This window comes from Schistocerca americana, chromosome 11, assembly GCF_021461395.2.
Source record: "Schistocerca americana isolate TAMUIC-IGC-003095 chromosome 11, iqSchAmer2.1, whole genome shotgun sequence".
Lineage (NCBI taxonomy): Eukaryota > Metazoa > Arthropoda > Insecta > Orthoptera > Acrididae > Schistocerca > Schistocerca americana.
Window position 1 is genome coordinate 203,485,171 of NC_060129.1, and position 25,852 is coordinate 203,511,022.

At 42.2% G+C, this 25,852-nt stretch overlaps 1 protein-coding gene across 16 annotated transcripts in view; it reads left to right on the forward strand.

Moving 5' to 3' along the window:
• The window catches only part of LOC124553681 (GDNF-inducible zinc finger protein 1-like), a 128,621-nt gene that overhangs the window by 46,789 nt on the left and 55,980 nt on the right, over nt 1-25,852 (forward strand). For all 16 annotated transcript variants that reach the window (XM_047127571.1, XM_047127578.1, XM_047127582.1 and 13 more), the window contains 3 exons: nt 19,914-19,994; nt 24,840-24,914; nt 24,997-25,116. In XM_047127571.1, coding sequence (XP_046983527.1) covers nt 19,914-19,994; nt 24,840-24,914; nt 24,997-25,116 — 276 coding nt within the window. The remainder of the gene's footprint in view (nt 1-19,913; nt 19,995-24,839; nt 24,915-24,996; nt 25,117-25,852) is intronic.

A 25,852-nucleotide genomic window follows, 5' to 3' on the forward strand; every position in this document is an offset into this window, starting at 1 on the left:
TAATAATTCTTACTAATCAAAATTACAAACTGTTATTGATGTAAGAGGTCTGTCTAAAAAGTTAACGTTATACGTATTCTAAGTTTATTTCTTTTATTAATTGACTGCTTTTTGATAATACAATGGGAAATAAAATAAACAAAAAGGAATCGTGTACATTAAATTTAATCTTCACTTCCTTCTTTATTTACTTAGTATGTTGTCTCTAATGTCACTATTTGTTATCATTGTCATTCTATCAGGACACCTGTGAAGCAAATATTTGGCTGTTTCTTCTGAATATGTTGCAATTTCTGATGTTGTAGTTACTGCAGGGCATGAGAACACAGCTGTTTTTTTGTGAGCACATAGCTGACATGAGAGAGTTACAGTGTGTCTCGCCTCCAAACGTATCTTTTGCCCACCTCTCTCTCACTGGCTGTGAGGACCAGCAGGTGATATACCCCCTCAGTCATTCCCATCATACGTTACGGCGAGTGTCGACAACATTGCTGCACGAAACACCTAAGTACGCCACTGTCGCGTTTGTCCAATTTTATAGTCAGTTCGATTCAGAGTGCAAATGGATTCAAGAAAACGCCAGTTTAAACGTGTTAAATGTACATAAAAACCCACAGTACACAGTATACTTTCCCACAGTTGGCTGCCCAGTGAAATTTCCGCCTGCTCGACACTCCCCGCCCCGCACTCCTAGCTCTCAGCCGAGATGCCGTCACTGTAACCCCCCCCCCCCCCCCACTCCAATTTTCCATAGTGTTGTGCTCGAGCAAAGGTGAAACGTGGATGGCAATACCTTCTAGGGTTCAGGTCCTATGTGTAAACAGTGACTAATATATAAAAAAAGATCGCAATCACTATTCAGTCCAATTCTCAAACTTTTGCTCATCCTGTGATTTAGCAAAGTGTGTTTGTACTATCTTCACGGTGGTACTTTCCAATATATTGTATTTCCGTGACAATGATTACAGACAGTTTAATATGATTTATGTTGTTTGTTAGACATTTCATTGTGGATTAATTCTTCTCGTTTCATCGGAATGTCATATATTGTTCTAAAACTGATTAAAAGCTCATAACAGTCTGGCGTTCTAATAGGTGTACTGCAAGCAGATTTCTCACTTGCAACCCACTCGGTAAATCGTTAGTTTCTTATAACCGAACAAAATATTGACTCGGGTTCAGAATCGAGTAATGATTATCGAAGAACAAGATTTTCTCATGCGGGTGTTACTTTTACTTAAAAAGCTACTTAAGTGTGTGTATCAGTATCCGTACATCTGTGAGAATTTTTATTGCAGACCTGTTCAAATACAACAAAACCTTGTAAGTCAATAGAATGTAATGTTATTTCCTACTGTGTTCAAAAAAATTGTATCGAGCTCTTTGGTGTACTGGGAAATCCCGAGCTTATCCGAACACAAATATTGTTTGATTGTGCCCGTCTTTTCAGGGTTGTTTAAAATTAATTTGTACAAAATCTTCAAAGCTTCGTCTGCAAATGTAAGACGACCCCTGTATTAATCTATTAAACAATGTAAAAAAGTTGACCTCTACAGCAATAGTTTAGTCGCTAAGTTTAAGGTGACACTATGTTTCTCAAATGATCACTTTGGGCAAAAAACTCGTCTCTTAATCGGGTAAATCCGGTAAATAGTTCATGCATATTTCTTATTGGTAGCTTAATGTTTACCTGAATGTACTGATATTTTTTGAAGAAAATAGCTGCTTACAAATTTAAATACAGAGTCCTATTTACAGTACATACTGCCACTGCTTAAATCATTGTCTTTGATGAAACCCATTATGTCAGTAACTGGACTTCTGTAGTCTATCAGGATATGCAGTGGCAACTTAGCACGTTGCAGGTTCAAGACTTTGTCTCTGTCGAGACATCAGTTCGTGTCGGGATGGTCGATTGACAGTCATTTTTTTCTCACTTGTGCAAAGTTCAGATGCGCATTTGTCCATCTCGTCAGTTTATGCGTGTAATTCATTCTATGTAAATACAGAAACTGTGACAATTGCCACAAAAAGCTCTCCGGCTTCTAGGTATTTTGTAATATCAAAATACCACGGCATCCGTTTTTGCCAGAAGCTCTGTTTGTGATGCGGCAGTGTTTCAGCATTGCCACTCACCTGGAATCCAGAGCTCACTGTGTCAGTAGTGTATGCTGTTAAAAGTCTGCATCTGTGAATGTGCAGAAAAGTCTACTCCCCACCGTATCTGTTATTAGGGATTATCCCGTTGCATTTGTGTACTGAGTGTGGGAGTAATGCCTGTTTAAGTGTCAGTGTGTGTGTGGAATGTGTAAGTTTCATCTTGTCTTCACAGTGCTTACAGGAATAATATGTAGGGGGTTGTAGTGTACTGATAACTGAGTGTGTCAATGTAAACCAGATTCACTGTGCCTCTTTCTTATTTGTTTCCTGCCCGAGGCTCTCATTTTGAAAGAAATTAGTCTTCGAGTCGCAAGTGCACTGCCTCGTTGTTGCAACACAGTAAAAACAGTAGCTACAAATAATGAATTTAAATCCAAAATTACAGATGTGTTCAAATTATTAAACTGAAGACATTTTTTCCAAAACTTTACATTTATTACACATTTGCATCCACATACAATTCGGGAGGACGACGGTTCAATCCCGTCTCCGGCCATCCTGATTTAGGTTTTCAGCGATTTCCCGAAAACGCTTCGGGCAAATGCCGGGATGGTTCCTTTGAAAGGGCATGGCCAATTTCCTTCCCCATCCTTCCCTCACCCGAGCTTGCGCTCCGTCTCTAATGACCTCGTTGTCAACGGGACATTAAACACTAATCTCCTCCTCCTCCTCCTCCACATCCAGATTATGTTTGAACATTCAATACTTTGTATGCGTGCCTTTGTTCTTAATCAACGTTTTGATCCTGTTTGGCATAGTTTTTTTCTAACTTTTTGCATGACATTTTAATACCATTGTCATGGTACCAGATTTCCTCTAGTTTCTCCATGAGATCCTGTTTGGTGGTTATTGTAAATTTCCTTGTCCTCAGTTTCACAATAGCCCATAAATTTGCAGTTGGGTTCATATCAGGGCTACTCCCCGGTCAGGGCAACACTTTCATTTGCTTTTCTTCCAAGTACTTTGAAACGCATTTGGCTTTGTGGCAAGGTGCCCCATCATGCATAAAAATGGCATCTTTATTAGGAAACCACTCATTTATTTGGGGGAAAAGTTCCTTTTCGAGGGCTTAATTATATTGTTCTTGCCGCATTGTCCCTTCAATAAGGTGTAATCTGCGAGGACCTTCCATGGACATCACACTCCAGACCACAATGGAAGTCGGATGCTTCACACAATCCTGCACACACTCAGCTCTGAACTGTTCTCCAGGTCTGTGACGAACATCCTGGCTGCTTTCTTCCATCACAGTGAATACAGATCCCTCACTGAAGCATACCTGAAGCATGTGTACAAAATTGCAAGTTAAGTTGGGAATAGTAGCATAGGAGACCTCAACAGTCCCAAAATTCAGATGTGCATTCCTTCAATATCAATAAAAGATCACAATTTCAAGCCAAAACTCCTCATTTAGAGATCAGACCCACTTAATTTACCATATCATTGCACATACCTTAGCCCAGTCCTCATTTGTCCACTCCCGAAGTTGTTTAGCCCACTGCAATCTTTCGATTTTCATCGTAGGTGTGATTTTCTGTTCTTTCCTTGGTCGGCGCGCCTTTAAACCACATTCAAACAGCCTCTTCCTCACTGTCATAGGTGAAACTTCAACTCCCAAACCTTTCAGCTGATGCCTCATGTCTGTAGAAGTAAGTTTACAGTTCATTTTTGCCATGTTTGTAAGTCTTCTCATTGCTCTAGGACTGACATTTCTTTTACGTCCACATTTTGCTTTCCTGTTTCGCTTGTATTCACTGCACTAAAAGTTTGATGCTGCTGCCAGTTTTCTGTGATGTTCTCATGCTGTCAGCAATTTCGTGCTGTGTATAACGATTTTCAGCAAAAAGTATTACCACAGCCGAAACTTTCCGAAGTGAAACATCATTTGTCTTCCACGTAACCTCACTTTATTTGAAAAGTCCACGATTTATTGCTATAGCTAAAAAACGTGCAATTTCACAAGCTGTATAACACCTTGTTAATGTAGCAAGAAGTTGATAGAATAAATAACAACCTGAAGTACGCCACAGAAACATAAAACATTAGTGTAAACACAATTTCAAAGTGTGTACAGAGACAACTAACACCAACGTGATTTGGAGGGAAAATGCCAAATGCTACCAACTGTGAAAAATTCAGTGATCTGTGAGTTACTCAGAACGGAACCATTAAAACCGATCAATTAAGAGTATCAAAAATAATCGTTTAGTCTAATAATTTGAACACATATGTATAGTGAACACACTTTTTAAAAAAAATCTGAAGGAGCAAGTCAGATTCAAAGACAGGCCAAAAGGGAAACTGTGCAGTTAGTTGTAGTTGTAGTAAGTGCGTCGGACGTGACTGGTATGACAAACTGAGAACAGTGAAAATAACATAATTCACGTACCGGGTGTGTCCCCTACGGGTCGTCAGGTGTATTTTCTCTGGTGTTTCGACAGGTATTTGCAGTTTCGTTTTGGCAGTGTATAGCCGGAGCTGACCCAAACGAATCCCATTCGTCGCGTCTTTCATAAGATGCCGAGCGTCGAAGGAAAGCGTCAGTTTGTTTCCCATTACTAATGAGGTGATTTTTAAAGCGGAATTTTATGTGCCCACTTAAGAGTGTGCTCCCAAATTCGTCTACTGCGTTATTCGTTTTATAGACACGTGGTAACAGGATCAGGAAAACACAGAGGATCATCAAGAACTCCAGCAGCGACTGGCACAGTGGTAGCGGTCAGTGTGGCGCTGTCGCTAGAGCACTGGCGATCCTTCGTGTTTTACTGTTCCTGTTAACAAACGTCGATAAAACTAATATCTTACGAGACTAATTTTTGATTCGAATAAATGATTCTAGCTTCGTCATAGGTTGCACTGAGAAGTATCTATTTCTTATTTCCCGACAGTGACTGGTTTCGGAGACCTGTGTCTGTTTTCAAACCGTCCTACAAAGAAGATTACAGTTGACACTAGAATCTTATACAAATGAGGCACATATTTGTAATACTATTGTAGAACACTAATATATGTGAAAGTTATAGAAATTTGTCACAGTTCTATTTTACAAGTTGCCTTACCATTCATGTACCGTGCTGTAAGTATGACCGACACAGGTGTACAGAAACTGGCCCTGCAGTAGTCGGAGCAGTATATGGCTGACTTAAGGGGAGGTTTACTATTTTTGGTTCAAAAAATTGATTTTTTAAAATTGCATTTTTGGATCCATAAAAGTGTTTAGAATCCACCCCTGAAACGGTTTTTCCGGATACGGAACGGAAGTGTTTGTTACTCGTGGTTGAACAAAAAAAATGCACCTGCCTGAAATCGGCCTTTTTCACACACCAGTTTTTTTCTTTCGGAGGATGAGTTATTGTACCTGTGCTTGGGAGGAAAAAAAAAAGCACTCTGTCGTCGGGCCACGAGTGGCCTACCGGGACCATCTGACAGCCGTGTCAACCTCAGTGGAGGATGCGGATAGGAGGGGAGTGGGGTCAGCACACCGCTCTCCCAGTTGCTATGACAGTATTCTTGACCGAAGCTGATACTATTCAGTCAGTGATCTCATGGGAACCGGTGTATGCACTGTGGCAAGGACGTTGCCCGCTTGGGAGGAAACACACAAAAGTTCAAATGAAAGTTTGAACGCGTGTGTTCGGAAGTTAGCCCCCAAGCATTTGCATTCTGGTGCGAAGACTGTGGAGATTGCGACTTTCCCGGCAGTGAGCAGCTTCGACGAAGGGTATTCAGCAAATCTGGAGACCGTAACAACGATGGACGTCGCCCTGGGACTCTATTCGAGGCAATTCGCTGAGCATTCGGACGACCACCGGATTCGAGCGGCCGAAAACCGCTTGTCACCGGCCGTACTAGCGACTCTGGAGCAGCACAGGATGTCCCGGATCGAGCAGGACATTCTCTGTGAGGAAGAGGAAGGACTAGTTTATTGTTCCAGAATAGCAGATTGAATGTATGTTGCATAATATTGCATTTATATGTAGTCAAAACTTCAAATGTGTTTTTCTCTAAATGACTTTTTTAATCGCGCGAGATGGTGGCTTCAAACCTACTCAACCGATTGGGATGATTCTTTGTTTCTGGTGAAGCTAACTAAATTGTCTAGGAGTTGTACCACTTTTATTCAGATCCATCAATTATAAATATTTTTACTTGGCCGATGAAGTCGGAAAACTGATGAAAAAAAAAATTCTATTTTTTTTTTTTTTTCAAATGGCCGCCATTTTGTTTCCTATGGTCCAAATAACTTAAGCGAGGTATAACTCCTAAAGTATCTTATACACTTCGCTAACGTCAACTCAATTTCGATTTCAGACGAGCCGGTTGACCTGTGACGTACCGCGTGTGGAGGTCTACATCAAAATTTTGTTTCGTTCCGACGGCACTTCCGCCTTTGCTCTTCTACATTTCTGGTCGAAAAAATTCCAGTTTGTAGAGGAAATACCAATAAACATTTTGACCCAATTTGACATTGATATCTATAACACATCACAAGAAAAAAATTCTCATATATCATGCTTTTTTCGGGCCAAAGATAGTAAACCTCCCCTAATGACACCTAATTGTGCCACACAGGATGTGCATTAGGGAACTGGCACTTCACACACACCAGTGGTTGCCACGTAAAACTGCAGAGGTCGCTGACAGCGGCGTGCGTCAAGTATAAAATATTTACTGGCTGAACACTACATTATTTTTCTTTTTATAAACTTAATATAGATTTTAAAATCCTACAGTACCAAAAATTCTTTTTTACACAACCATTCTTCAGTCCCCGTCGAGTCGAATCGCGCCGAACTCCTGTGCCTTACGTCACTTGGAGGTGCTGCAGTTGGCTGAGCTATGCTGGGTAGTTATACTGTTACTCATAATGTGTCCAGTCCCTAAAAAACTACATGTCTGCATTACAACCCAAAACCAAAAAAATGCAGCAGCCGCCACTCCAAAAATAAATAAATCAACCTGCCAGTCTACAAGAAGACTGATCACCGCCACAGTAATTCGTCGTACTGCGGAGTGAATAAGTGCCGTCATTTGTGCCACGTACATGGCAGGTTGGGTTGGCCTTTAAGTGTCTTTCCTGTAAGCAAATTAGCTGCTGTAAAGTTGGACATATACCTCTTGATCAGTACAGGGCAGTTTCAGTGCACGGGCTATCGCCTGTATTTGTAGCAGTTAAAGCATGGTATGTAATTGGTTAGACAATGTGTGAAACAGATCCAGGACAAATTTGTATACCTTACACATATATTAGTGTAGACTGATGATTATTAATCTATTCTGAATTACAAAGTTGCTGTTTCACAGCCATGTCTAAGATTTTGGTATAGTAGTGTGTTAGTTAGACAGGGTTGTAGCCTATCCCCGATGTTTTTCAATCTTTATATTGAGCAACCAATAAAGGAAGCAAAAGAAAAATTTGGAGTAGGTATTAAAATCCGTGGAGAAGAAATAAAAACTTTGAGGTTCGCCGATGACATTGTAATTCTGTCAGAGACAGCAAAGGACTTGGAAGAGCAGTTGAACGGAATGGATCGTGTCTTGAAAGGAGGATATAAGATGAACATCAACAGAAGCAAAACGAGGATAATGGAATGTAGCCGAATTAAGTCGGGTGATGCTGAGGGAATTAGATTAGGAAATGCGACACTTGAAGTAGTAAAGGAGTTTTGCTATTTGGGGAGCAAAATAACTGATGATGGTCGAAGTAGAGAGGATATAAAATGTAGACTGGCAATGGTGAGGGACGCGTTTCTGAAGAAGACAAGTTTGTCAACATCGAGTATAGATTTAAGTGTCAGCAAGTCGTTTCTGAAAGTGTGTCTATGGAGTGTAGCCATGTATGGAAGTGAAACATGGACGATAAATAGTTTAGACAAGAAGAGAATAGATGCTTTCGAAATGTGGTGCTACAGAAGAATGCTGAAGATTAGATGGGTAGGTCACATAACTAATGAGGAGGTATTGAATAGAATTGGGGAGAAGAGGAGTTTGTGGCACAACTTGACCAGAAGAAGGGATCGGTTGGTAGGACATGTTCTGAGGCATCAAGGGATCAGCAATTTAGCATTGGAGGGCAGCGTGGAGGGTAAAAATAATAGAGGGAGACCAAGAGATGAATACACTAACCAGATTCAGAAGGATGTAGGTTGCAGTAGGTACTGGGAGATGAAGAAGCTTGCACAGGATAGAGTAGCATGGAGAGTTGCATCAAACCAGTCTCAGGACTGAAGAGCACAATAACAAACAGTTAGTTAGTTAGTTATGTGTTCCATTGATCAATCTCACGGTAACTGTGTGGAATGTGTCAATGTGTAAGAAAGGCACACATAAATCAAGGTTTTTTTTTTAAGCTTAAAGATTTTATTACCTACCATATTCCCTTAAATGGCACAAAATGCATATGTTATACCTATAGATTTATTTATTCCTATTCAAGAATTCATCTGTTGTATAGGAGGAGTTGTCAAGGAGATGTGATTTCAGTTTATTTTTGAAACTATTACTGCTGTGTGTCAGACATTTTACTTCACATGGTAATTTATTAAAAATTTGTACAGCAGCATATTTTACCCCCTTTCTGTGCCAAAAATAGGTCAAGTAGAGGATAGTGTAAGCCTTTCTTTCTTATAATCATGAATGTCACTGTTGTTTTTAAACTGGTCCGTGTTGTTGCGGACAAATTTCATTACTGAGTAAATGTACTGTGAGGCTGTTGTAAGATTGTCTAACATTTTAAACATGTGCCTACAAGATGTGCAACTATGAGGCCAGCATGTTATTCTAACCACTTTCTTTTGAGTTGTGGATACTTTTTGCCTGAGTGTTGAGTTACCTCGAACTATTATTTTGTGTGACATCAGAGAGTGAAAGTCTGCAAAGTATGTTAGCTGGCTAATTTCGATATCTTCAAAATTAGCAATTATTCTGATTGCAAAAGTTGCTGAACTTGGTCACTTTAGGAGATCCAAAATATGAATTTTCCAATTAAGATTCTCATCTATATGTACACCCGAAAACTTAGTTGCTCTGCCCTGGCCACTGACTTCTGTTGATGTGTTACATTTATTGTAGTCTATTAGAAAATTGGATTACTGTGTCTTTTCAAAGTTCAGAGCAAGCCCATTCGCAGAAAACCAATCAATAACTGTTCCAAAGACATTATTTGTATCATTTTCTATTGGAGTCTCTTTTACTGGATTAATAATGATGCTTGTCTCATCAGCAAACAGTGTCATTTTAGGTTCTTGTTTGAGATAAGAAGGGAGGTCATTCACATATATCAAGAACGGAAGGGGACCCATGATTGAACTGTGTGGAACACCTAATGTAATTTCACCCCAGCTAGATGAAGTGGGAAACATCCGTAACTCACTAAAACCATATAAAGAAACTTTTTGCTTCCTATTCCATAGATATGACTTAAACCACTCATATGCTGTTACATCTACATCTACATCTACATTGATACTCCGCAAGCCACCCAACGGTGTGTGGCGGAGGGCACCTTACGTGCCACTGTCATTACCTCCCTTTCCTGTTCCAGTCGCGTATGGTTCGCGGGAAGAACGACTGTCTGAAAGCCTCCGTGCGCGCTCTAATCTCTCTAATTTTACATTCGTGATCTCCTCGGGAAGTATAAGTAGGGGGAAGCAATATATTCGATACCTCATCCAGAAACGCATCCTCTCGAAACCTGGCGAGCAAGCTACACCGCGATGCAGAGCGCCTCTCTTGCAGAGTCTGCCACTTGAGTTTATTAAACATCTCCGTAACGCTATCACGGTTACCAAATAACCCAGTGACGAAACGCGCCGCTCTTCTTTGGATCTTCTCTATCTCCTCCGTCAACCCGACATGGTACGGATCCCACACTGATGAGCAATACTCAAGTATAGGTCGAACGAGTGTTTTGTAAGCCACCTCCTTTGTTGATGGACTACATTTTCTAAGCACTCTCCCAATGAATCTCAACCTGGTACCCGCCTTACCAACAATTAGTTTTATATGATCATTCCACTTCAAATCGTTCCGTACGCATACTCCCAGATATTTTACTGAAGTAACTGCTACCAGTGTTTGTTCCGCTATCATATAATCATACAATAAAGGATCCTTCTTTCTATGTATTCGCAATACATTACATTTGTCTATGTTAAGGGTCAGTTGCCACTCCCTGCACCAAGTGCCTATCCGCTGCAGATCTTCCTGTATTTCGCTACAATTTTCTAATGCAGCAACTTCTCTGTATACTACAGCATCATCCGCGAAAAGCCGCATGGAACTTCCGACACTATCTACTAAGTCATTTATATATATTGTGAAAAGCAATGGTCCCATAACACTCCCCTGTGGCACGCCAGAGGTTACTTTAACGTCTGTAGACGTCTCTCCATTGATAACAACATGCTGTGTTCTGTTTGCCAAAAACTCCTCAATCCAGCCACACAGCTGGTCTGATATTCCGTAGGCTCTTACTTTGCTTATCAGGCGACAGTGCGGAACTGTATCGAACGCCTTCCGGAAGTCAAGAAAAATAGCATCTACCTGGGAGCCTGTATCTAATATTTTCTGGGTCTCATGAACAAATAAGGCGAGTTGGGTCTCACACGATCGCTGTTTCCGGAATCCATGTTGATTCCTACATAGTAGATTCTGGGTTTCCAGAAATGACATGATACGCGAGCAAAAAACATGTTCTAAAATTCTACAAGAGATCGACGTAAGAGATATAGGTCTATAGTTTTGCGCATCTGCTCGACGACCCTTCTTGAAGACTGGGACTATCTGTGCTCTTTTCCAATCATTTGGAACCCTCCGTTCCTCTAGAGACTTGCGGTACACGGCTGTTAGAAGGGGGGCAAGTTCTTTCGCGTACTCTGTGTAGAATCGAATTGGTATCCCGTCAGGTCCAGTGGACTTTCCTCTATTGAGTGATTCCAGTTGCTTTTCTATTCCTTGGACACTTATTTCGATGTCAGCCATTTTTTCGTTTGTGCGAGGATTTAGAGAAGGAACTGCAGTGCGGTCTTCCTCTGTGAAACAGCTTTGGAAAAAGGTGTTTAGTATTTCAGCTTTACGCGTGTCATCCTCTGTTTCAATGCCATCATCATCCCGTAGTGTCTGGATATGCTGTTTCGAGCCACTTACTGATTTAACGTAAGACCAGAACTTCCTAGGATTTTCTGTCAAGTCGGTACATAGAATTTTACTTTCGAATTCAATGAACGCTTCACGCATAGCCCTCCTTACGCTAACTTTGACATCGTTTAGCTTCTGTTTGTCTGAGAGGTTTTGGCTGCGTTTAAACTTGGAGTGAAGCTCTCTTTGCTTTCGCAGTAGTTTCCTAACTTTGTTGTTGTACCACGGTGGGTTTTTCCCGTCCCTCACAGTTTTACTCGGCACGTACCTGTCTAAAACGCATTTTACGATTGCCTTGAACTTTTTCCATAAACACTCAACATTGTCAGCGTCGGAACAGAAATTTTCGTTTTGATCTGTTAGGTAGTCTGAAATCTGCCTTCTATTACTCTTGCTAAACAGATAAACCTTCCTCCCTTTTTTTATATTCCTATTAACTTCCATATTCAGGGATGCTGCAACGGCCTTATGATCACTGATTCCCTGTTCTGTACATACAGATTCGAAAAGTTCGGGTCTGTTTGTTATCAGTAGGTCCAGTATGTTATCTCCACGAGTCGGTTCTCTGTTTAATTGCTCGAGGTAATTTTCGGATAGTGCACTCAGTATAATGTCACTCGATGCTCTGTCCCTACCACCCGTGCTAAACATCTGAGTGTCCCAGTCTATATCTGGTAAATTGAAATCTCCACCTAAGACTATAACATGCTGAGAAAATTTATGTGAAATGTATTCCAAATTTTCTCTCAGTTGTTCTGCCACTAATGCTGCTGAGTCGGGAGGTCGGTAAAAGGAGCCAATTATTAACCTAGTTCGGTTGTTTAGTGTAACCTCCACCCATAATAATTCACAGGAACTATCCACTTCTACTTCACTACAGGATAAACTACTACTAACAGCGATGAACACTCCACCACCGGTTGCATGCAATCTATCCTTTCTAAACACCGTCTGTACCTTTGTAAAAATTTCGGCAGAATCTATCTCTGGCTTAAGCCAGCTTTCTGTACCTATAACGATTTCAGCTTCGGTGCCTTCTATCAGCGCTTGAAGTTCCGGTACTTTACCAACGCAGCTTCGACAGTTGACAATTACGATACCGATTGCTGCTCGGTCCCCGCATGTCCTGACTTTGCCCCGCACCCGTTGAGGCTGTTGCCCTTTCTGTACTTGCCCAAGGCCATCTAACCTAAAAAACCGCCCAGCCCACGCCACACAACCCCTGCTACCCGTGTAGCCGCTTGTTGCGTGTAGTGGACTCCTGACCTATCCAGCGGAACCCGAAACCCCACCACCCTATGGCGCAAGTCGAGGAATCTGCAGCCCACACGGTCGCAGAACCGTCTCAGCCTCTGATTCAGACCCTCCACTCGGCTCTGTACCAAAGGTCCGCAGTCAGTCCTGTCGACGATGCTGCAGATGGTGAGCTCTGCTTTCATCCCGCTAGCGAGACTGGCAGTCTTCACCAAATCAGATAGCCGCCGGAAGCCAGAGAGGATTTCCTCCGATCCATAGCGACACACATCATTGGTGCCGACATGAGCGACCACCTGCAGATGGGTGCACCCTGTACCCTTCATGGCATCCGGAAGGACCCTTTCCACATCTGGAATGACTCCCCCCGGTATGCACACGGAGTGCACATTGGTTTTCTTCCCCTCTCTTGCTGCCATTTCCCTAAGGGGCCCCATTACGCGCCTGACGTTGGAGCTCCCAACTACCAGTAAGCCCACCCTCTGCGACTGCCCGGATCTTGCAGACTGAGGGGCAACCTCTGGAACAGGACAAGCAGCCATGTCAGGCCGAAGATCAGTATCAGCCTGAGACAGAGCCTGAAACCGGTTCGTCAGACAAACTGGAGAGGCTTTCCGTTCAGCCCTCCGGAATGTCTTTCGCCCCCTGCCACACCTTGAAACGACCTCCCACTCTACCACAGGTGAGGGATCAGCCTCAATGCGGGCAGTATCCCGGGCAACCACAGTCGTAGTCCGATCAGGGGATGCGTGGGACGAGCTGGCCGTCCCCGACAAACCCCCATCCCGACCCCCACAGTGATGCCCATTGGCAACAGCCTCAAGCTGTGTGACCGAAGCCAACACTGCCTGAAGCTGGGAGCGAAGGGATGCCAACTCAGCCTGCATCCGAACACAGCAGTTGCAGTTCCTATCCATGCTAAAAACTGCTTTGCTAAGAACGTCTGAACTAATCTACAGAGAGCGCAAACAAATCGACAAAATTTAAACGGTTATTAAAATACAAGATTGCCTAGTAAATGCAGTAATGCTGCTACTTGCGCACTGCTGACACTGCTCGGCGGCGGAAGGAGACTAAGCGAAATTACACTATTCAGATACTAAAACACGATGCTACACTCTCAAATACTATAATACGCCCGAAATTTATGAACTAAACAATGCAAGTACCAAAAACACGCAAAGAAATTAAGAATTAAACTATGTAACAAATGAGTGAGCTAGGAGTATACGACTTGCTGCTCAGCTGCTTATCCAACGGCGGCAGGGAGCACACTGACTGCGACCAACCGACACTGGCCGTTCAAAACAAAACAGTAGACAAACGACTACGCGAATTTACACTATTCAGGTACTAATACGCGATGCTACAACTCTCAAATACTATAATACGCTCGAAATTTATGAATTAAACAATGCAAGTACCAAAAACACGCAAAGAAATTAAGAATTAAACTATGTAACAAATGAGTGAGCTAGGAGTATACGACTTGCTGCTCAGCTGCTTATCCAACGGCGGCAGGGAGCACACTGACTGCGACCAACCGACACTGGCCGTTCAAAACAAAACAGTAGACAAACGACTACGCGAATTTACACTATTCAGGTACTAAAACGAGATGCTACAACTCTCAAATACTATAATACGCTCGAAATTTATGAATTAAACAATGCAAGTACCAAAAACACGCAAAGAAATTAAGAATTAAACTATGTAACAAATGAGTGAGCTAGGAGTATACGACTTGCTGCTCAGCTGCTTATCCAACGGCGGCAGGGAGCACACTGACTGCGACCAACCGACACTGGCCGTTCAAAACAAAACAGTAGACAAACGACTACGCGAATTTACACTATTCAGGTACTAAAACGCGATGCTACAACTCTCAAATACTATAATACGCTCGAAATTTATGAATTAAACAATGCAAGTACCAAAAACACGCAAAGAAATTAAGAATTAAACTATGTAACAAATGAGTGAGCTAGGAGTATACGACTTGCTGCTCAGCTGCTTATCCAACGGCGGCAGGGAGCACACCCATTTGTACTGTAGAATTTTAATTTCTCTGACATAATGTCATGGTTCACACAATCAAATGCTTTGGATAAGTCACAGAAAATTCCTGTTGATGACATTTTACTATTTAAAGACTCTATTATGTGCAGTAAAACTGTATATTGCTGTTTCAGTAGAACAGCGTTTTTTAGATCCAAACTGTGATTTACTAAGTATCCCATTACTGGTGAGATGGCTGACCACTCTTGAATACATTACTTTCGTGACGATTTTTGAAAATGCTGTACACAAGGACACTGGCCAGTAATTATTTACATCTGTGGTGTCCCATTTTTTGTAGAGAGACTTGACAACGGCATATTTTAACCTGTCTGGGAAAATACCTTGAGTCAGTGATGCATTACATATGTGGCTCAGAACATCACCTGTGACTGCTCAACATTATTTTAATATCTTGTTAGAGATGTCATCTACTCCAACAGAACATTTATTTATCAAAGATTTGTTTAATGAAAATTAATCTGACAAGGATTTCTCAAAACTGACTCTTCCATGGACTGCTTGGCTTTTTCTTTTGAACTATTCTCACCAATTTTTTCATGTACACTTAAGAAATGGTTGTTAACTACATTAACTACTTGCGTACTGTTGGTTAAGATGGTCTCATTCTCTTTAATAGTAATACTACCTACCACAGTAGTTACTTTTCCTGTGTCTCTTCTAACAACGTTTCTTATTGATTTTATTTTATTGCCCGAGTTGTTAATTTCATCTGTAATATACATTTTTATTTTATTTTCTGACAACTTTTCTCAGTATGTTACAATAGTTATTATAGTGTAAAATTACTTTTGAGTCTTTACTAGTTCTTGCTGACTCATACAATTTTCTTTTTCTTTCTGAAATCACTGTAACACCTGTAGTAATGCAAGGTTTCAAACTGTTTAAGTAATTTTTCTGCGCTAACAATGTTCAAAAAGGAGTATAAATTTGTGAAGAAATATGTTGCATTTATCATTAGCTTTTGGTGCATTATGTACATCTCCCCAATTAAACTTTTTCTGAAGTGCTCTATTGATACCGTGTTGACCAGCCTTACACTTTTACTTAATGGTTTCTGAACTGTGCACACTGCTAGGTTCTGTAAATTTATCAATTGTGCATTGTGGTCTGATAATCCATTATCACAGGGAAAGCATGTACTAGTTTTACATCCTCTTATGGTACAAATACATTATCTATTAGAGTGCTACTGTCTTGAGCTATAAGTGTAAGGAAGTTGATCACTAATATGAAACTTCCTGGCAAATTAAAACTGTGTGCCGGACCGAGACTCGAACTCGGGACCTTTGCCTTTCGTGGGCAAGTGCTCTACCAACTGAGCTACCGAAGCACGACTCGAGCCCGGTCCTCACAGCTTTACTTCTGCCAGTACCTCGTCTCCTACCTTCCAAACTTTACATAAGAACTAGCACTCCTGAAACAAAGGATACTGCGGAGACATGGCTTAGCGTTTACCCGCAAAAGGCACTTACCCGCGAAAGGCAAAGGTCCGGAGTTCGAGTCTCGGTCCGGCCCACAGTTTTAATGTGCCTCGAAGTTTCATATCAGCACACACTCTGCTGCAGAGTGAAAATCTCATTCTGGAAGTTGATCACTGATTCGAAGTTATATGTCATTAATAACATTTCTAATTCACTTTTCCTTTCAGAATTGTTTAGAAAGTTAGCATTGAAATCACCACAGATTAATAACTGCTTCTTTTTGTCTCACAGACAGCGTAGTAGGGGGTGAAACTTATTTATGAATAGCTCCCAATCTCCTAATGGGGACCTGTACCTCTTGCTAATATCAACACTATATTATCTATCTGTAGTTCACACGCACAAACATCAAAGTGCTGATCGACACAAAATTTGCTTACTTCTACAGTTTTGCACTTGTACCCTTGTTTTGTGTAAAGGGCAACTCCTCCTTTACCCATGCTACATCTGCAAGTATAAGATGCTAAATTATACCCGTTTATACTGACATTTTCCATCCCCACAATTACATGGTGTTCAGACAGACGAAGTATAGCAATCTCATTCTTATTTTTGAGATCGTCTAAACAAACTAACAGCTCATCTACTTTATTTTTTATTCCCCTGATATTTTGATGAAGTAAATTGATACTGTCTCTATTTAGTGTTCATGAACTTCTTTTATTCTATTTTTCTTGAATGTGGTCTGTCTGGACTTCGGCTTTTGCTTTAACCTTAAAAAGCTGTCTTACTGGTCCCATAAACCAGAAGGATGATCCCTTGTGTGACGGTGGCCCCGCTTACATTATTTGCTAATAGAGAAGCTAATTTATCTTTCCCCTTCCTATTTAGGTGCAGGCCATGTGTAATGTACTGCCACCTACCAATAGCCTCGACTGGAACAGTGCTTAACTATATCTTGGATTCATTGACAGGCTGTTTCCTGCTAACTCCCATAGCCTACCTGATCTTCTGTCTCAAAGTCTGCGCATAGCTGACCTAAGTTTTCTGTCGCATAGCTAAGACTCGCTCTTGGTTTCACAAAACTTGTGACCTGGTACCCTGCACCTAACTTCTCCTGAAGCTGCTGGCCTACACACCTTCCATGACTGCTGCCTAGGAGCAGAATTCTTCTATTCCTATCCTGATTTGAATCTGACCTGTCTTTTTATTCTTTAAGCTAATATTCTGCTTCAAACTACATTCAACTACATCTGGATGAGGCCCTTCCTCCACTACTTCAGATAGCAAGCCAAACTGATTTACTAACTGAATTTCTAAAGTTTTTTCAACAGTTTCCCTTTTTTGCCCTTTGCTTGCTGCCTTTTCCCAGCGCCCTGTCTCTTCGTTGTCCCGTAGCCTACATAATTCCAAATCGTATTTTCTAATTCAGCCTTAAGGACACAAATTTTTGCCTCCTGTTCAGCAATTTTTCTGTCCTTTCTACATAACCTACACTGCCACGGAAGAGCCTCATTATGTACCCCTGCTTCCTCACCACTACATTTGCCCAATGAAACCGTAACCTACAGTCTTCACAGAACACCCCCTCCTTCAGATTTCTGCGGCAACCACCACATTTGTTGCACAGGGTTTGATAAAAAAAAAAAATTATGCAAAATTTACACAGAAGTGGAGAACAACGTGGCACAAGGGCTCTGAAGTTTCACAGCCTGTACTAATATGTAACTAAACACTGTTGTTGTTGTTGTTGTTGTTGTTGTGGTCTTCAGTCCTGAGACTGGTTTGATGCAGCCCTCCATGCTACTCTATCCTGTGCAAGCTTCTTCATCTCCCAGTACCTACTGCAGCCTACATCCTTCTGAATCTGCTTAGTGTATTCATCTCTTGGTCTCCCTCTATGATTTTTACCCTCCACGCTGCCCTCCATTACTAAACTGGTGATCCCTTGATGCCTCAGAACATGTCGAAAGCTTCTATTCTCTTCTTGTCCAAACTATTTATCGTCCATGTTTCACTTCCATACATGGCCACACTCCATACAAATACTTTCAGACTAAACACTAATGTAAACAAACTTTCAAACTTACTTTCGAAAGTTTTAATCATCTACCTCAATTCTATATGACAGACACGAATTAATTTAGCTTTGAACCACTAAGACTAAGAAAGATGATGTGACTTACCAAACGAAAGTGCTGGCAGTTCGATAGACACACAAACACACACAAACATACACACAAAATTCTAGCTTTTGTAACCGACGGTTGCCTCGTCAAGAAAGAGGGAAAGATGAAAGGATGTGGGTTTTAAGGGAGAGGGTAAGGAGTCATTCCAATCCCAGGAGCGGAAAGACTTACCTTAGGGGGAAAAAAGGATGGGTATACACTCGCACACACACACACACACATCCATCCACACATACACAGACACAAGCAGACATATTCAAAGACAGAGATGTCAGTCGAGGCGGAAGTGCAGAGGCAAAGATGTTGTCGAATGACAGGTGAGGTATGAGCGGTGGCAACTTGAAATTAGCGAAGATTGAGGCCTGGTGGATGACGGGAAGAGAGGATATATTGAAGAGCAAGTTACCATCTCCGGAGTTCTGACAGGTTGGTGTTGGTGGGAAGTATCCAGATAACCCGGACGGTGTAACACTGTGCCGAGATGTGCTGGCCGTGCACCAAGGCATGTTTAGTCACAGGGTGAACCGACACGGACACAGGCAGACAGTGTTTGTTGGTAATGAGGATCACCCTGTGGCTAAACATGCCTCGGTGCACGGCCAGCACATCTCGGCACTTCCTCTTCTTAAGACATGTTAAAAAACATATAACCCTGTAGCATTAATGTAAACGTGACATTACTGAAACACAATACAAGATTGACTCTTCTCTACTAACACTATTGAGGCTAACATAATTCGTCAGCTGGTTGGAAGTGACTGTACACAAATGGAAAAACACTGCTGAGTATTGATAAGATTTCAGAATGAAGCAAAGACTGGCAACCAGCTTTAAATATTCAGAAATGCAAAACTGCTCACTTTCATGAAAGCTGCTGCCCTGTGACTACGCTATCAAAGAGACACAGTTGGCACCAGTCAACAGCACACGTGTTTTGTAAACGGTCTCCTCGCAGGCTGATCGGATGGCCTCAGTATTCCACCAGTGAACCAATGTATGCCACCAGCGTTCCCTCTGGCTAATCGGATGTGACGGTTTTACTTCGTATCGACACAAATTCTTATACAGATATCTCGGTATTTGTGTGAGTTACACGATTCCGGTCGTGACTCGTCGATGTTGTCGGCATAGAATTCTATTTTTTTTTCCTTTTGTGAAGTGCAAAGTTTCACATTTGTAAATATTCGAAGAAAGTTGACAGTCTTTTCACCACCTTGTACATTTATTGAGATGAGATGGAACATTTGTGCATGTTTTTCATCTGTACTTCATTATAGGTAACCACATCATTTGTAATGAGTCTGAGGTTGCTATTCAATTGATCCGCGGGCTCATTAATGTACAATATGAACAGCGAGGGTCCTGACACACACTTCCCCGGCGCATTACAGGAGTTACTTCTCCTGTCGATGACTCCCCGTGTAAGATAATGCACTGCATTCTTCGTGCCAAGAAATCGTCAATCTAGTCACAAAATTAGAATGATATACTTGTCTACATGAAAGACAGGTAAAGACAGTTCAGGCTGCAGTATGTTTGTTAGTAGCATTGCAATACGTATCCACTGCTCGACTCCGTTTGAAGAAGACATTAATTTTTGCATTGCAGTTTTCAGAGTGTGATTTTTTGTATTGTGTGGTTCTTTACAGCAAAGTAATATCTTTTGCAGGATCCTGTATGCATCAAAATTGAACCGGAACACGATCAATGTGCAGCTACACTTCCAGTCCCAGAAGCGACAAAAATTAAGGTATGCACCAAATTCCTGTTACTGCTTCTGTCATGAACCCGCCCTACTGTGCAGGAAATGTTATCTCCATGTGGACACCGTTATGGTGTGGCTAATGGCTGTATAGTACTTTAGTAGAGCTGGCCATGATGTCTCCTTTGTTGATGCTGCCGAGTCTGCATTGTCCGTGTGGCTTCTCGTTGTCTAGGCGATGATTCCTTTGCTGCTCTGGGTCCAAGAAATTGTGCGGGTTTTTTAATTATCACTGGACTATCGAAAAATGATGCAGTATTCCACGGTTTCTTTGTATCAAAAACACATTTATTGCCAAAACTAGATACACAACTACACTCAACCGCGGCCAACACTCAAGTGGCCGAAAACCCGTTGTAGACCAAAGTTCATGGTCATAAGCTACAAAGAACATACAATTCCAATATCGATTATTGATCGCAACACCTAACTTAGTACAATCTTAAGCAAAAGCTTTTTTAACAAGACTTTAGTGTATAATATAACAAAATGATGTCTATTTGTCAGTTCCATTAAAGTTCCTGGCGCGGAGAGAGAAAGAATGTGAAGTGATTTTCACACCACTCTGTTCACATCATTGGTTCCTTAGTGCCTCTCCTCACATATGAAATACTTGCCCTCATTCTAAAACTGCAGTGCCAGATTTCATATGTGCGGCATCTCAACTGTGCCTTTGCCTGTCACCAAATCGTTCTCCAGTTCCTGCATTTCATTCGTGTGGCTGTGCAACAAATTAACCTGTAAAATGTATCTTACTCAAAGACCTACACACCCAAGAGAAGAATAGCCTATTCGTCCTCTCACTTTTTGTCCACTTTTACTCGCAAATAAATGTATTTTGTTGAAGTTTTTAATCTGGAGTGTGCATGGGAGTGTGTCTGTCTACCAGTCTGAAGACTTGTAGTCTGCAGCTGTCTGTGATGGTCTCTCTCCATCTCTATGGTTGTGGTCTACTTGTGCAACCTTTATCCCACACACTTCCCCCCTCCCCCCCCCCCCCCCCCCCTCCCCCTTTCCCTGATGAAAGTGACTGTTTGTTGATGTTTCAAGATGTGTTGTACCAGGATGTGCCATAATACACACATCAAAAAAAGTTTTGCATCACCCCAGTTCCCAGAACTCCTTAAGATAGACGTTGACCGTGGATATTGTATCACAGACACAGTCCCTTTGACTGTTCAGAGATGTCACCAAACCTGTCCGAAGACGTAAACAACCGTGCATGAGCAACGCCTATTAGACTGAGGGAGTCCGACAGCCGATCAGTTCCAGTCATTCCACGAAGAAGGAGGTACACGGTTCGTGTTGTCTGTAGGTAAACAGTGCCTAGACAGTCAATACGCGGTTCGATCGCGTCCGCACTATTACTTTGTGTCAGGAAGGGCTCTGAAGATGGGAAGTGTCCAGCCGTCTCGGAGTGAACCAAAGCGATGTTGTTCGGAGATGGAGGAGAGACAGAGAGACTGCAACTGTCGGTGACATGCCTCGCTCAGCCTGCCCGAGGGCTACTACTGCAGTGGATGACCGCTACATGCAGATTATGGCACGGAGAAACCCTGACAGCAATGCCACCATCTTGAATAATGCTTTTCGTGCAGCCACAGGACGTCGTGTTACGACTCAAACTGTGCGCAGTAGGCTGCATGATGCGCAACTTCACTCCCGACGTCCACGGTGAGGTCCATCTTCGCAACCACGACACCGTGCAGCGCGGTACAGATGGGCCCAACAACATGCCGAATGGACCGCTCAGGATTGGCATCACATTCTCTTCACCGATGAGTGTCGCATATGCCTTCGAGCAGAGAATCGTTGGAGACGTGTCTGGAGGCAACCCGGTCAGGCTGAACGCCTTAGACACACTGTCCAGCGAGTGCAGCAAGGTGGAAGTTCCCTGCTGTTTCGGGGTGGCATTATGTGGGGCTGACGTACGCCGCTGGTGGTCACGGAAGGCGCCGTAACGGCTGTACGATACGTGAATGCCGTCCTGCGACCGATAGTGCAACCGTATCGGCAGCATATTGGTGAGGCATTCGTCTTCATGGACGACAATACGCGTCCATCGTGCACATATTGTGAAACTTCAGGATAATGACATCGCTTGACTAGCCAGCGTGTTCTCTAGACATGAACCTTATCGAACATGCCTCAGATAGATTGAAAACGGCTGTTTATGGACTACGTGACCCACCAATCACTCTGAGGAATCTAAGCCGAGTCGTCGTTGAGTAGTGGGACAATCTGGACCAACAGCACCTTGATGAAGGTGTGGATAGTATGCCACGACGAATACAGGCATGCATCAATGCAAGAGGACGTGCTTCTGGGTATTAGAGCTACCGGTGTGTACAGCAGTCTGAACTGCCATCTCTGAAGGTCTCGCTGTATGGTGGTGCAATAAAAGCAATAAAAAGGGCGGAAATGATGTTTATGTTGATCTCTGTTCCAATTTTCTGTACAGGTTCCGAAACTGAGATGATGCAAAACTTGTTTTTGACATGTGTAATTCTGCCTCCCGGTGCACGATAGAACTTATTTCATCCGTCGATGACTCCACGTGGAAGATAACGTGCTGCATTCTTCCTGACAAGAAATTGTTAATCTGATCACAAAATCTGAATGATATATGTGTCAACATGAAAGAGGGTTAAAGACATTTCAGCCTGCAGTATAATGATAGTCTACTCCTTCTCATAAGCTATACAATCTACCCGTCCAATCTTCTGTTACACCGCATTTTAAGAGCTTCTGTTCTCTTCTACTCTGAACTCTTTATCGTCAGGGTTTCACTGCTGTAGAAGGCTGGAATTCAGACAAAGAGTTCCTAATTTTTAAATTTATATTAGACATTAATAAATTCCTCTCCTACTCGAATGCATATCTCCTCAGTGTCAGACTGCATTACACTTCGTATATCCTCTCTACTGTAGCCATTATCAGTTACTTTCCTGCCCAAGTAGGAAAGTTACTCATCTGTAATCTCAGCATCGACTTATTAAATTCGACTGCATTCCACTACCCTCGTCTTACTTTTACATTTAATCGCTTTTCGAGATACTGTCCATTGCGTTCGACTGCTCTTCCAACTATTTAACTCTTTTGCCATTGTAGGCAGAATTACAGTGCCAGGAAACCTTAAGCTGTTTATTTCTTCTTGCTGAAGATTGGCCCTCTTCCAGATTTCTCCTTGGTTCTCTCTCTCTCTCTCTCTCTCTCTCTCTCTCTCTCTCTCTCTCTCTCTCTCTTCCACACCTTGCTCATGTACAGGTAACACTGAAGATGGGGTACAACCGTGACTCACTCCCTTCTCAAATATAGATTCCCTTTCATGTGCTTTGGACATTATTGTTATTATTATCACTGTATACTGTCCATGTATTATACATGTTGTAATGTTGACTCAATAAAGATATTGGTTAGATGTAAGAGATGGTTTGAAGATGCAAATTGTGCTATGTAAAGTACGAGGGTTGTTTTTTAAGTAAGGGCCGTGGGCGCGTATAGTCCCGTAGTTCGCGCGGATGCCGCAACAAGCCACCGCGCAACTTGCCGGCATCCTTCCCGTTCACACTGATGCAAGTTGCAGCTCCGTAGCTGACGTGTACGCATCGCTGTGCTACTTTATAATGTTTACGATTATTGAATCGCCCGCCGCGTCGGTCAGTGATACGTTTTTTGACCGCGAGAAGCCTATCAGCTGCAGAAATTCGTCGTCAGTTAACAGAAGTTTATGGCTGGAATGCAATGAGTGAAGGTAAAGTGCGTCAGTGGGTTAGAGAGTTTAAAAATGGCCGTCAAAACGTCCGTGACGAAGAACGCTCGGGCCGGCCCACTGTGATCACAGATGATTTGGTGGCTGCAGTCGAAACAAAGATTCGTGACAAAAGATTGACAATTTCCACTCTTTCTTTGGAATTTCCACAAGTTTCGAGATCGGTTTTGTACAAAGTTGTGTCTGAAAACCTAAACTTTAAGAAACTGTGTTCTCGGTGGGTACCCAGACTCCTCACAGAGGACCACAAAGGGAAGAGATTTGCCACTTCATTGGACTTTTTGATTCGTTACGAGGAAGGAAGGGATGACATGTCGAGTCAAATTGTCACTGGAGATGAAACACGGGTATCCCATATCACTCCCGAAAGCAAGCGACTGTCGACGGAATGGCGACACACGACCTCACCCGTCAAGGTCAAAGCCAAACAGACGCTGTCAAAGCGCAAGATTGCGGCAACTGTGTTCTGGGACTGGCGCGGTGTTTTGCTAGTGGACTTTATGCCACGAGGAACGACAATCAACTCGGATGCCTACTGTGCGCAACTCTAAAGAAGCTCCGCAGAGCAATTGAAAACAAAAGGCGCGGCATGCTGACAAAAGGAGTTTTGCTGGTGCACGATAACGCTAGGCCTCACACCTCTCAAAAGACTCGGGATTTGATCGATTCTTTTGGCTGGGAAGTTTTGGACCACGCACCATACAGCCCCGACCTTGCTCCTTGCGATTTTCACCTTTTCCGGTACCTGAAACACCATCTTGGCAGGCAGCGCTTCAATGACGACAATGAAGTGAAAGCGGCCGTGAACTCTTGGCTGTCAGAGCAGGCGGCCGAATTCTTTGAAGAGGAAATTAAAAACTTAGTTGTACGGTATGACAAGTGGTTAAATAAACAAGGCAACTATGTAGAAAAATAGGTAAAAGTGTGTAGAATCAGAAAATAAAAGTTTTTTTACAAAAGTATTTGTATCTTTTAAAAAAAAAAAAAAAAAACGGCCCTTACTTAAAAAACAACCCTCGTAAATGCATAAATACCTAAATAATAAATGGCTTGTGTTGCAGGTATTTCATTTGGAAGGTTTGAAGAGGGAATGGATTGAAGACAATGTGAAGAAATGTGGCTGGGATGAAGCTCAGGTCGGTCTTCGCGCTGTCGAGAGTTACCTGGGTGTTTAGTCTCCCCTCGGTTTAATACAGAATTTCACGGATTCTGTTACAGGTGTGTGAAAAAACAGCTCCAGAGACAGATGGGGTTAAGTTACACGTGTTTGAGAAAGCAGCTGCAGAGAAAGATGTGGTTCACGTCAAAAGAGGGCCGTGTAAGCTGTGCATATCAGAGGTAGGCTAGTGGGGAACCTTGTGTTTCCAAGTATTTTCTTGCTGCTATTATTGCTATTATTATTTCCTTCACTTTCTCAGACGTTAAGTCCGGTTAAAAATGGAGTGACGCGGACCTTGATCAAGCGTCCCTTCCTTTTAACTGTACGGCATGTGTTATATTGCATTTAGGAACTTTCGGGTAATTGAACATGTATCAATAATTACGGATTTCTGTAGTTGTATATATAAGTTTGGATGTAGCTGTATTGCATTGATGTACTGGTGGATATTGTGTGGTATGACTCCTGTAGTTGATAGTATAATTGGTATAATGTCAACTTTATCCTGATGCCACATGTCCTTGACTTCCTCAGCCAGTTGGATGTAGTTTTCAATTTTTTCTCCTGTTTTCTTTTGTATATTTGTTGTATTGGGTATGGATATTTCGATTAGTTGTGTTAATTTCTTCTTTTTGTTGGTGAGTATGATGTCAGGTTTGTTATGTGGTGTTGTTTTATCTGTTATAATGGTTCCGTTCCAGTATAATTTGTATTCATCATTCTCCAGTACATTTTGTGGTGTATACTTGTATGTGGGAACGTGTTGTTTTAAAAGTTTATGTTGTAAGGCAAGCTGTTGATGTATTATTTTTGCGACATTGTCATGTCTTCTGGGGTATTCTGTATTTGCTAGTATTGTACATCCGCTTGTGATGTGATCTACTGTTTCTATTTGTTGTTTACAAAGTCTGCATT